The sequence below is a fragment of the Capsicum annuum genome, chromosome 5 (genome assembly GCF_002878395.1).
Source record: "Capsicum annuum cultivar UCD-10X-F1 chromosome 5, UCD10Xv1.1, whole genome shotgun sequence".
NCBI lineage: Eukaryota > Viridiplantae > Streptophyta > Magnoliopsida > Solanales > Solanaceae > Capsicum > Capsicum annuum.
The window spans coordinates 218170316-218184570 of NC_061115.1; the positions used below are offsets into that span (position 1 = coordinate 218170316).

General features: G+C 33.9%; 1 protein-coding gene across 1 annotated transcript; it reads right to left on the minus strand.

The window, feature by feature from the left end:
- Positions 1-1368: 1368 nt before the first annotated feature.
- Positions 1369-8782, minus strand: LOC107870243 (ubiquitin-conjugating enzyme E2 7). The gene is made up of 6 exons (XM_016716704.2): positions 8106-8782; positions 6094-6196; positions 4193-4290; positions 3982-4082; positions 2138-2215; positions 1369-1701 (listed from the first exon to the last, which is right to left on the minus strand). Exons 1-6 carry the CDS (start codon positions 8158-8160, stop codon positions 1624-1626), a joined length of 513 nt encoding a protein of 170 aa, XP_016572190.1. The 5' UTR covers positions 8161-8782; the 3' UTR covers positions 1369-1623.
- Positions 8783-14255: the final 5473 nt, after the last annotated feature.

Sequence of the window (14255 nt, forward strand, 5' to 3'; positions counted from 1 at the left end):
ACATCATATCAATGTATCTTACAAATGGGATCTGGGGAAGGTGGTGACAAATACGCGACCTCACCCCTCATTTGTGAAGATAGATTGAGTGTTTCTGAAAAAACCCTGACAGGAGACCCTTTATTGATGAGCCAAATTTTCAAGACACGAGTAATCAGTTCTCTCATACAATAACAACAACAACATATCCAGTATAATCTTACAAATGAAATCCGGGGAGGGTGATGACGATGAGTACGCAACCTTATCCCTGCCTTGTGAAGATAGATAGACTATTTTCGAAAGACCCTTAGCAGGAAACCCTTTATCGACGAGCCAACTTTTCAAGACACGAATAATCAGTTCTCTCATACAACAACAACCTATCCAGTGTAAGCTCACAAGTGGAATCTGAAAAGGGTGGTGACATATACGCAACCTTACCTCTGCCCTGTAAAGATAGAGAGACTGTGAGAGACTGTTGCTGAAAAACCCTCGGTAGGACACCCTTTATCGACGAGCCAAATTTTCAAGACACGAATAATTAGTTCTCTCATACACCAACAACAACATATCCACTAATCTCACAAATGAGATCTGGGGAGGGTGATGACGACAAGTACGCAACCTTACCCCTACCTTGTGAAGACTGAAGATAGATAAACTGTTTCTGAAAGACCTTCGACAAGAAACCCTTTATCGACGAGCCAAATTTTCACAACACGAATAATCAGTTCTCTCATACAACAACAACAACAACAACAACATATCTAGTGTAATCTCACAAACGGGATCCGAGGAGAGCGGTGACTACCAACGAGTACACAACCTTACCCCTGCCTTGTGAAGATAGATAGACTATTTTCGAAAGACCCTCAACAGGAAGCCCTTTATCGACGAGACAAATTTTCACGACACGAATAATCAACTCTCTCAACAACAACAACATATGCAGTGTAATCTCACAAATGAGATCTGAGGAGGATGGTGACGAGTATGCAACCTTACCCTCTGCCTTGTGAAGATAAATAGACTATTTCTGAAAGACCCTCGACAGGAAACCCTTTATCGACGAGCCAAATTTTCAAGACACGAATAATCAGTTCTCTCATACAACAACAACAACATATCCAGTGTAATCTCAAATGGGATCTGGGGAGGGTGGTGACGAATACGCAACCTTACACCCTGTCTTGTGAAGATAGATAGACTGTTTCTGAAAGACCCTCGACAGGTCATATCCAGTGTAATCTCACAAATGGGATCTAGGAAGGGTGGTGACGAGTACGCAACCTTACCTTACCCCTGCCTCGTGAAGATAGAGCGACTGTTTCCGATTGACCCTCGATCCAAGTAAAAACAAATATGTAAAACAAATACAGTAGCAAATAAATAGAAAAGAAGAAGATTCATTTAGTTCATTTCTGAGATGTACATTATGCAGTTAACATCTACTAGACTACAAGGAAAATACAGAGTTCTAAAGTAAGTTATAACCAAAAAAAAAAAAAAATGCGAACAATGACCGAATTCGTGAAGCGAAATGCATAATAATACAGAAAGGTATTACCATGACAGCAATTCGACATTTGTATCGATCAACAGCTGATGAAGAAAGAAGATTGTTTTTTGGTATTCGCGTGTTTATGTCATTTCTTGAGACCGTCTTACACATCGACTAACTTTTTTCTTGAATTCATCTCTATTGTCTCTCCATTCCTTCTGCAATACGCCAGAATGAGACATATAAGAAAGGCGTTAGAAGGTGATCTTAATGCACGTATTTAATTTATTCGTCTATTAGAGCATGATCGACTTTTGAGGGAATATGAGTCGAAGCAATAACAAGAGTGTTATTTCTAGTAGAACATCTTTCACGATCCCTGAAGAGATGGTTTAAGAATACGGTTAACCAACATGTTGACTAATCAACTATGATAAACTGGATCGCATTTTGCTGCTTTTTTTTTCTGCAGTACCTCAACGTGACACCAGCGTTATAGGGCTAAAATCACTTTATTCGGCTTTCTGAGGGTGAATCTCGTAAGATATGAATCTCTCTCTCTCTCTGTCGAAGTTGTACTCACACCAGGAGGACGTAACGCGTTCCAGTTCAGAGGGAATAAGTGAAAGAAAATTGATAAATTGGGTTACTTACAGCTGCTTCGACATTAGCAGGAGACTCGTCGTTAGGACTTGAAAGCATTGATATGATGCTCAACATTATGCTCTCCACCTGCATATCAGATAAGCAGTCAAATTTGATCATAGCGAAGTCGAGGGTTGAAGGAAAAATAGCATAGAACAAAATGAACTTAAGCGGAACAATCACGAGCAACATCACAAAGGATCACAACAGGTAATAGTTGTCGAAGGTCATGAATTACATTGATTTGAACCGCTGACAGAAGGATTATCAGTCCTTTGCTCTAGCCAGCTGAGCTATGTGAACCACTTTCCTAAGGTCGGTTTTCTACGTCAAAGAACGCCACGGTTCGTTACCACAATGCTCGTTCATCCTTCAGGCTATTCCTACTTGACTCATTCAAAGCTCTCAAATATAATTTAACACATAAACACAAACACTTAAAAGAGGGGATCACCACATGCCCATATAGATATCATAATTTATGAACTGTTCGTATCCATCATAGTTCATAAACAGTCAAACGTGACAAAAAGTGTCGTTTTTCAATCTTCCTCTGGCTGAATCACGTATGGTCTCGCACAAGTCATTTCAGAAATAAGAGGAAAAAACAACAGGATGGTGTAAAAATAAAAGGTATCACTTCTTCGATTAACAGAGGTTTCTTTAATGACGTTGAGGGTAAGATGCATGCAAAATTCTCATGGATTCTGATTTAAGAGTTGGCGGTGAGAGTCCAGACCGTCTTTGTTGTTAACTGACTTGTACGAGAGTGTGTACTAAACTCCTTAGCTTTGCAATTTCTCAAAATCAGATTCCATCTCCACAAAAGATTATTCATACCCTACGTCAAAATTAAGCAAATTATCCATCGTAAGAAGAATTTTTTAGTGTCGATGATATGTTATCGGACTTGGAAATGTAGTTTTCACCTGCATGTGTTGCGTCTTACTACTAACCATGGCTGTGTTGGTTGTGCATGCAAACATATTACTTCTTTTTTGTAGTTGATAAAAGTGGTGGCCGGGGTAGTTGCGCGCAACTCGACTAATTCCACAGAATACCTGTTATCTCCTACCTCCCACCAGCAAAAGTACCCGGTAATTTTGTTATTTGTTATGGTCTAACTTGTACTAGTAAATAGATGTTTTTCTAGTTGTATGACACCAGTCACTTTTGGAATTGCTACTATAGATCTACACTAATATTACTGTAGATCCTCATTCTCGTAAAGTGAGCTGAACCCTGAGATTAGTTTACGAGAACCAATACCGTAACCATTTTACTAAAGGAAGTGGGCACATCTACTTTACCGATAAAAAGGAAAAGAAGGCGGGAATGTCTCTTTCGTGTATATACATAGGAAAGAAGACGATGAATGTGCTGTTACTCTATGTTGCTCGGACTCTTCAAAAATGTCAGTGGATTTGTGTTGGATTCTCCAAAAGTAAGTGATGTTTTGGAGAATCCGACACGGGTGCGGCATCGAAAGTGAAGAGTCCATGCAACTTAGCTGTTACTTCAAAATATGGACTTAAAGACGAGGTCATCCCAAAATTCGATGAGATTCTGAATTGGAGAAGTACGAGAAGTTTCAAGTCGGTTGAAAATCAAGACCAAGTATCATAGAAGAGAAGGGCAGCACAAAAGATACAAATCATTCAGCAAAAGTTGACAGGTTCTCGAGATCTATGCGCCCGGACTCTTCAAAAGTGCTTCCAGGCGCGTGTCGAATCCTCCAAAAGTAGTATTGTTTGAGGATCCGACACAGGAGCGAGTCGCGACGACATTTTTGAAACATAGCTCAAGATTATTTTCTTTTCTTTGGTACTTGAAACAATAAAAGATTTCCATACCGTATGGACGGGAGACCAACGTTCACTAGCAAGCTCATAGCCATTTGGATCATCACCAGGAGGGTGAAGAATTGAGATGCAAACCTTTCCATCAGAGTAAACTGTATATCGAACCAGAATTTCAAGATAAAGCCAAAATCAATGAGAAGATGATGGTACCGAAGATCAATCACTTCACTAATTCTCCGAAATATATATGTAGCTTACGTACCATTAGGGTGCCACATCTCCGAGGTAAATTTAACAGTTGGCGGACTGTTGGGATAATTTTGAGGAAAGCTCATAATAGCATTAAAGAAACCTCCGTCACTGCACTTGCAACAATTATACACGGTTAGGAATTTTTTTCTGACCCAACCTATAGCATAATTAAATATTGGAAAGACAAAATATCTTCTATCAACTAAAGTCGTCAACTCAAACAACGAAAACTACCCAAAAGGAAATATAGATTACGATTGCTAAGCTGATAAGTCAGCCGGGCCTGGTCACTCCAACCCCCTTTCTCAGGAGGCACCCCTTCTCCTGACGTTAGGCGGCTATTTTGCCGAGTTCCTTGGAGAGAGTCGGAGAGTCGGAGAGTCTCGCGCCCTAGGTATTGTCTACCTACTCGACTGTGTAGGATGCTTCTTTCAGTTTCTTGGTAAGTAGAGAATGACTGAGGCTAACCATAAGAGTTACGTCAAACAGAGATGAACGAGTAATAGAAGGTGACTGGAAACTTTGGACGAGGAAAAAGTTGATTAATATGATTAAAAACTGAGACAGGGTAATCCCATAAGGAACTTCGGTGATTAGTTTGAGACAAGGAATGTGTGGATTGATTATTTTTATTCCACACGAAACTTCCAGGAAAAGAGAAACAGTCCATAGAAAGTTCACCCTCGGGAAAAGTTGGACACAAGGTTCTAAACATTACAACAATAACAAAAACAACTATGCCTCAGTCCCAAACAAGTAGGGGTTGGCTATATGAATCACCGCATCTTCATTTAAGCTCATTTCATCATCATACTAAATAAGTTTCTTTAATATGCATCGGGGTAAGCTCATTTTAGCATGCACGTTCATGCTTTCTTTAGCATTTTGTCTTGGATTCTTCACTTCCGTCATTTCATTTTTTAAAACTGCTTTGTATTGTTTACTTAAGTAGAGGGTCTATCGGAAACAACCTCTAAGGTCTACATACACACTACCCTCCCCATACCCAACTTGTGGGATTACGCTATGTTGTTGTTGTTGGATCATACTAAATAAGTTTCTAATGGTCGATAGAGCGTACACCCCTGGGAAAAGTTGGACGCAAGGTTCTAAACATTACATCAACAACAAAAACAACTACACCTTGGTCCCAAACAAGTCGGGCTCAGCTATATGAATCCCCACTTCTTCATTTAACCTCCTTTCATTTTATAATCAAACTAAATAAGTTTCTAATGGTCGATAGAGAGTTCACGATCGGGAAAATTTGGATGCAAGGTTCTAAGCATTACGAAAAGAACTATGTCTCGGTCCTAAACAAGTCAAGGTTGGGAATATGTATTCCCACTTGTTCATTTAAGCTCATTTCATTTCATTATCATACTGACTAAGTTTCTAATGGTTGATATAAAGTTCACCCACGGGAAAAGTTGGACGCAAAGTTCTAAACATTACAGCAAAAACAACTACGCCTTCATCCCAAACAAGTGGTCGACTGGTCATTACATGAAACTCCACTTCCTTATTTAAGCTCATTTCATTTCATCGCCACACTAAATATGTTTCTAAACATTACCGGATAAAAAATGTTGTATCTAATCCAAAGCAGCATAAAAACGCTATAGCATACTGTACAAATCACAGGCGCAAACGTACACTTACTATCACTCATCAAAATTATCAAACCGTAAATCATGGTGTTTTTATTGCAGCATCCACAGAATCAGAAAACAAATCAAGACCAAAATTTTCATAAACGTATTAGAAAATACAAAATTATTCAATCGAGCATACATCAAATCAGCCACAGAAACACATCAACGACCAAACAAACTTGAAAAAAGGAAGAACTTTAACATCAAATCAAATCAAAAGAAAAAAATCTTTGAACTAAAACAAGTAAATACTCACTATAAAGTATCCGGGGGTCCGATAATGGTGACACTCCATTCGAATAAGTTGCATTCATCAACCAAACCAGCTGAAAATCCATCAACTGGTTTTTTACAAAGATCTGAAACAGAAAAAAACAAGGATCTTTACATCCAAATTAAAGCAAACAAACAAACAAACAAAAAAATTAGGAACATCCGATTAAGCTAACGGCCCAGCGAATGAAATATGAGTACAAAAACAACAAAAAGCAAGGATCTTTACTTTCAAATTACAGTAAACAATAAAAATCAAGAACACACAATCAAGCAAACCGTCCCAAAAATGAATATGAGTACCCAAAAAATCAAAAAGTAAGGAACTTTACACTCAGATGAAAGTAGACAACGAAAATAAAGAACATCGAATTAAGCAAACAGTCCATAGAATGAATATAAGTACCCAAAAGAACAAAATAAGAAAAAGCAAGGATCTTTACACTCAAATTAAAGTAAACAATAAAAATCAAGAACACCTAACCAAGCAAACAGTCCATAGAACTAATATGAATACAAAAACCAAGACATTCAAATTAAAGATAACACCAAAAATTAACAACACCCTATTAAGCTGTTAAGAGTTCCACATCGGAAAAAGGATGGGCAATTGGTCCTCTTTTATGGATTTGGACAATCCTCACCCTACGAACTAGCTTTTGGGATCGAGTTAGGCCAAAGATCCATTTCCTTACACGGTATCCGAGCTAGAGCCATCCCAATTCTTTGTTCACCAATGTTGGGCCCCATATTATATCGTCCACACTCCAGTCAACGAGGTATAGGCATGCGGGGGAGTGTTAAGAGCCCCACCTTCGAAAAAGAATGGACAATTGGTCTCCTTATATGGATTTGGACAATCCTCAACCTATGAACTAACAAGATCCATTTCTTCACATAAGCAAACAATCCATAAAATGAATATGTGTATAAAAACGAGAAACATCAAGGATCTTTACATTCAAATTAAATGAAACAAAAAATCAAGAACACCCAATAAAGCAAACAATCCACAGAATGAATTTGAGTACAAAATGAAGAAAAAGCAAGGATCTTTACCTTCAAAGTAAAGTAAACAACAAAAATTAACAACACCAATTAAGCTAACAGTCTATAGATTGAATATGACTACAAGAAAAAGATAAAAGCAAGGATCTTTACATTCAAATTATATTAAACAACAAAAATTAACAAAACCAATTAAGCAAACAGCCCATAAAGTGAATATGAGTGCAAAATGAAGAAAAAGCAAGGATCTTTACATTCAAATAAAATGAAACAACTAAAATCAAGAACACCCAATTAAGCAAATGGTACATAAAATGAATATGAGTGCCCAAAAATACAAAAAAACAAAAAGCAAGGATCTTTACATCCAAATTAAACTAAACAATAAGAATCAAGAACACCCAAATAAGCAAACAATCCACAAAATGAAGATAAAGCAAGTATCTTTACATTCAAATTAAACTAAACAATAAAAATCAAGAACACCCAAATAAGCAAACAGCACATAAAATGAAGTTAAAGCAAGGATCTTTACATTCAATTTAAACTAAACAACAAGAATCAAGAACACCCAAATAAGCAAACAATCCACAAAATGAAGATAAAAGCAAATATCTTTACATTCAAACTAAAGCAAACAACAAAAATCAAGAACACCCAATTAAGCAAACAATCCACAAAATGAAGATAAAGCAAGGATCTTTACATTCAAACTAAAGCAAACAATAAAAATCAAGAACACCCAATTAAGCAAACAATCCACAAAATGAAGATAAAGCAAGGATCTTTACATTCAAACTAAAGCAAACAATAAAAATCAAGAACACCCAAGTAAGCAAATACTCCACAAAATGAAGATAAAGCAAGTATCTTTAAATTCAAACTAAAATAAACAACAAAAATCAAGAACACCCAAATAGGCAAACAGTACTATGACATGAATATGAGCTAACAAAAAGAGAAAAAAAAAAAAAAAAAGACATATACCTTTGAGTTGTTTCTGAAGTAGCAAACTACCTTGAGAAGGAGAAGCTGAAGCCATAAGACTTCAAAGAGATTCTTGACAAAGAAACCAAAAAACAGAATCCTAGAATTATACAAGAGAATCCTAGAATTATACTAGGATGGTTTTATAAGTATATCAAATTTATACAAACTGTTCAATATTTCAATTTGGAAGTCAAAGAAGTACTCTTTTACACCAACAAACAAAGGTTGCATGTGTAGCTTTATACAGCTTTCATTTCTGATCGAAGTTATTTCCAGACTTAAACATGTGATATTTTGATCAAAGGTGTTGTTTAACTTCTTTGTTTTTTCAAATTTTTAATTAAAAATCTCGAGTCTAATCGAATATTAAAGAAAAAGTAGAATTTTTTGATGTGAATGAAGATAATTATACCCTCCATATACATAAGATACATTGTGAAAACTATAAAATGAAGTCTTTCTTAGATAACTATTATGTATAAAGTATAGTATATATGATTTAAGAAGTCTTTTTAATCACTATTATGTATAAAGTATAATATATATGATTAGTGGCGAAGCTCAAAATTTTACTAAAAAAATTTAAAATATTAAAAAGTTAATTTAAGTAGAAGTCGAAGGAGGTTATATATAAAGCATAATTTTAATTATATATAGTATAATTATTTTATCACCCCTCGATTCTATCTGGCTTCTCCGTGGTATATGATCAATAAGTTTGGAGAGTAGTGAAAAGGCAAAGTTTTGTGGATGAGATTGGATTTGAGGAGTTTTGATATTTTGTTCAATTGTTATTAATGGTTGAAAATGATAATAATGTATATACAAATATTAGAATGGTCCTACATATATTTCTTTTTTATTTTATGATTCTCTAATGTGGTTGGATACTATGTGGGGCATCTATCTAGTTGATCAACATATTTTCGGGAGAGGATTCAAGATTTAAACTTTATATATTTTAATTTAGAATTTTACTATATTCTTTTTCACAATTGAGTATACAATTGAATCGAATCCAATATCTATTTTTTATTATTTATTTTATTCGATGTTCGATACTCACATTAATATCTGGATTCACATGTTATAGGTTTCTTTTGGAGAACGACGCTTTCAACCGATTTTTTTTTATACCCACAATTCGAATTTAAAACCTCTAATTAAAAGCGGAGAAAATTCAATTATTTCACCACTACAAAGGTTGATTTCACATTATTAGTTATAGTTGTGGCTTGATTTGAACATATCATATTGTTTTTCTATATATGTCTCTATCACTCAACTATATCCTTGAAATTCTAATGTATAATTGAGGGGAAAAGGGTGCAAAAAATATTTATACTTTGACGAAATTTGTAGTTACGCATCCTGAACTTTGCGGAAGTCCCTATGACCCCCCTGGACTATTTTTTATCGTATTTAACTGGCATGTATTTGGTACTTGGACCACTGCGTGTGTTTCACGCACATTGAGCACGTAAGAAAAATATGTTTAATGAGGGGCAAATATATGCCAGTTAAATACGGTTAAAAATAGTCTAGGGGATCATAGGACTCCCGCAAAGTTCAGGGTGCGTAACTGCAAATTTCGCCTAAGTGTAGGTATTTTTTTTTTGCATATTTTTTCCTATAATTTGAGAGAGTAAGTCTTGAAAATATTAAATGTGAGTAGATGAGCTAGAAGAACTACTATACCTTTGTTTTTTTTTTAAAAAAAAATAAAAATGTAATTATTACATCTCATCCAAAAATAAAGTGCTGTATATATTCATTTGGTATGTTGTTGCATAAATAATTCCACTAGAGTGTCTAGTTAAACTATGCTAATAAATTGAGATAATTAGAGCATTATAGTCAGTCAAATATTATGACATATTTAAAATCATAAATTTTAAAAGATTTTAATCCTTTCATTTTAAACATTATATCGAGTCAAACTAGATCAACGAATTGACACATAAACACTATTATACCAACACAAATATTATTACATGTTTAACAACTAAAGATTACCACAAATTTTAAAAATCTTACGTTTATTTTTAAATTTCGTATTGAGACAAACTATGTCAAACAAATAGACTGTTATACCCACACGGAATATTAGTTGAGTGAAGCTAAATTCGATGTTTGAAAGCTTTTGTGGCCAATTTTAGGAGGGTTGGATCGAAAGTTTGAAATGGAAATTTCAATAAAAAGGTAAAATTTTAGACAAACATTTCAAACTGTATGTTTCTCGGACTCTTAAAAAATGTTAATGAGTCCATGTATCATTCTCCAGAAGAGACGTATTTTTGGAGAATCCGATATGAATATGACATCAAAAGTGAAGAGTACGTACAACTTAGATTTCTGACCTTTGGCACAAACTTTAGACAAAAACTCCATAAATTTGTTGAAAGTTTGATTTTGACATTCCAAGCCCATTACTACACCTATGTGGCCCAAATCAATCACAAGCCCATTAAAGGCCCACTTGTTCCAAACAAACTTCTAATTTGATGAAATTGACATTTGTGGGCCTTAGTATTGATAAGATTGACTACATTAAAGGCCCACTTTGTTCCCCACAAAAAAACTTCTTATCCTTTGTGAAAATCATTGGATTCCCTCTATATACACTTTTCCCTTTAATGGACTTCCAATCAATTTTCACACTTTTAGAACAATATATATATATGACAAAATCGTACGTTTTGCCTTTCAAATTAACTGATCTTTAACACTTCTGGAACATATTTATATGATAAAATCGCACGTTCCACCTTTCAAATGAATTGATCTTTAACACTTTTTGAACATATCTATATGACAAAATCACACGTTTTGCCTTTCAAATAAACTGATCTTTAACACTTTTGGAACATATCTATATGATAAAATCGCATGTTTTGCCTTTCAAATGAACTGATCTTTAACACTTTTGAAACATATCTATATGACAAAATCACACGTTTTTCCTTTCAAATGAACTGATCTTCAAAATTTGTTTTTTAGTAATTGAACTCATGAGTCGTGCCTATTAGGGCATAAGTTCTTCAGAAATTGAAGTCGCACCGAATATAATTTGTGAGATATTATGATACGAAAATACAAACTTATATCTAACAGAAAAGTTATCTATTATGAGAAGCATAAATTAAAAATCTATCATAAAATAGGGATAGAAGTGCAAATGACCCAAAATCGAGGTACGATCGAGGTGGTTCGTCCAAATCCCTTCGACGGAAATAAATATATTAGTCAGATTCCCCTTGAATCTTTCATATATTTTCTTATATGTCAAACGTTCTTAGCGCAAATTCTGACTCCAACGCTGATACCAATATAAATTTGATATTAATTAGTCTCTGTCCTAGTATAAAGTACAATCATTTAGGTTAACTAAATTGAAACTAAAATAGAGGCAAATTTTTTTGTGAAAATAGATTTTTTTTTTGCGAGAGCATCGATTGTAAAAATGAATCTTATAATGCGCGAATTCAGATTTAATTAAACGTTATACTAATATCGAATACTAAATGCATAAATGTCATGCATATGAAAGCAAAACTAGGACTATTATGATTGTGGTGATGGGATGATTGAGATTCCTCTGCTTTTATTTAGAAATTCGGATTTCAATCTTGGAAATGATTTTTTTTTTTTGTTGGAACCCGCTTATAGAAGAAATGAGTCTTACGATGCGCGAATTCAATTTACTGTAACCCAATACAAATATTGAATATTAAATGAGTGAATGTCATGCATATGAAAGCAAAACAATGACTAATATGATTGCGATTAAGATCCCTTTATTTTTAATTAAAAGTCTCAAGTTTCAATCCTGAGAATAAGAAAAATTTTATTGGAAGCGCCGATCACATAAGTGAGTCTTACTATGCGCCAATTCAAATTTTGTTCGAAATCCACTATAAATATTGAATACGAAATGAGTAAATGTCATGCTTATGAAAGCAAAACCAGGACTAATAAATGGTTGTCATACGATGAGAGAGATCCCTTCACTTTTAATTGGAGTCTCGAGTTTCAGATTTGAAAATTATTTTTTTTTTCATTGAAAGCGTCGATCACATCAATAAATCTTACAATGCACGAATTCAAATCTAGTCAAGCCACCATACAAATAATAAATACTAAATGAGTAAATGTCACACATATGAAAGCAAAACAAAGACTAATATGATTGTCATGATCGAGATCCCTCCATTTTTAATTAGAAGTCTCGGGTTTCAAATTGAAAATGAATTTTTTTCTGTTGGAAGCGTCGATCACAGAAATGAGTCTTACGAGCAAAAATTTAAATTTAGTCAAACCACAATACAAATATCAAATACTAAATGAGTAAATGTCACACATATGAAAGCAAAACAAAGATTAATACTTTCTCTGTCCTAAATTGAAATGTCACATTGATTAAGAAAAATAATTAATAACATGTCTAGTTTACCATAATACCCATATTAAATGATGTTTACATTTTAATTTGAAGAAAAAGTAATTAAGTCTAAGGGTAAAATATGGAAAAAAAAATTGTTTCTTCTTGATTAATGAAAAAAGACAAGTAAAATGAGAAATCAAATTAGGAAATTTGGAAAGGGTAATTTGGGACGGAGGGAGTATGATTGTCATGGGATGATCGAGATCCCTCCATTTTTAATTAGAAGTCTCGGATTTCGGATTTGAAAATGAATTTTTTTCCGTTGGAAGCGTCGATCAGAAATGAGTCTTACGATGCACAAATTTAAATTTAGTCAAACCACAATACTAAATGAGTAAATGTCACGCATATGAAAGCAAAACACGGACTAACATGGATTATGATAGAATAATTACGATTCCTTCACTTTTAGTTAGAAGTCTCGAATTTCAGTTTTGAAAATCGTGAATTATTCGTTGGAAGCGCCGATAGTAGAATAATTACGATTCCTTCACTTTTAGTTAGAAGTCTCGAATTTCAGTCTTGAAAATGTGAACTATTAGTTGGAAGCGCTGATAGTAGAATAATTACGATTCCTTCACTTTTAGGTAGAAGTCTCGAATTTCAGTTTTGAAAATCGTGAATTATTCGTTGGAAGTGCCGATAGTAGAATAATTATGATCCTTTCACTTTTAGTTAGAAGTCTCGAATTTCAGTCTTGAAAATGGTGAACTATTAGTTGGAAGCGTCGATAGTAGAATAATTACGATTCCTTCACTTTTTAGTTAGAAGTCTCGAATTTCAGTCTTGAAAATGGATAATTATTTTTTGGAAGTGCCGATAGTAGAAATAAGTGTTACACAATGTGCAAAATTCAAATTTAATCGAACCTCAATATAAATTTTTTATTTGTATTATTTTATTTTTTTTAAAAAAGAAAAACAGCTGGATCATATGTCCCATATTAATGAGAGTTATAAATGATGCAAAATTAAATTAACAGACCCTACCAAAAGTAAATTATGTTTAGGTTTAATTGGTTTAGAAATAGGGATTTTATTTTGACTGACTGATATATATATATATATATATATATATATATATATATATATATATATATATATATATATATATATCTATAATTATATACATATATTATACATATGTAAACAATTTTTACTTTAAATAATTTAATGAGCAGCTATTTAAGTTAATAACTCTTAGAAAAAAATGACAAGAGTCACGTATCGTCATAAGTATTATATATTTTCAAAGCGTGATTAATTCACAAAGTTGGAGGTGAATAATATTTCATAGCTAACTAGCGATGATACTATAGGTTAGCGATAAATTTATCGATCGTTAACTGCTCCTCCTCTAATCAGAGGTCTCGAATTCGAGTCCTAGGTATGGAAAAATTCTTGGTAGAGAGCGTTACCCCCGAATGGGACTCTACCTAGCACGAATTCAGATTAATTGATAGGGGCACACTCCTCAAATGGACCCATACCTGACACAAATCTAATTTAATCGGAATCCAATGTGAATATTGAACATCGAATACCCCCCTTTTTTTTTAGCTTTCAAGTATATATTATATGTTATTTGCATATTGCAATACAAGTTGCACATTTGTCAAAAATCTTTCCATTCTTACCTACAAATCAGATGCGGAGCCAGGATTTCTGATGAGGGTTCAAAATCTGAAGAAAAATTCATCGAAA

Bases quoted from the DNA above. Each gene is read 5' to 3' on its own strand.
- LOC107870243 (XM_016716704.2), bottom strand. From the start codon at position 8,160: ATGGCTTCAGCTTCTCCTTCTCAAGGTAGTTTGCTACTTCAGAAACAA. The intron at 6,197-8,105 runs GTATATGTCTTT...TTTCTGTTTCAG, and splicing joins ACTTCAGAAACAACTCAAAG to ATCTTTGTAAAAAACCAGTT. The intron at 4,083-4,192 runs GTACGTAAGCTA...TTCGATATACAG, and splicing joins GGAGATGTGGCACCCTAATG to TTTACTCTGATGGAAAGGTT.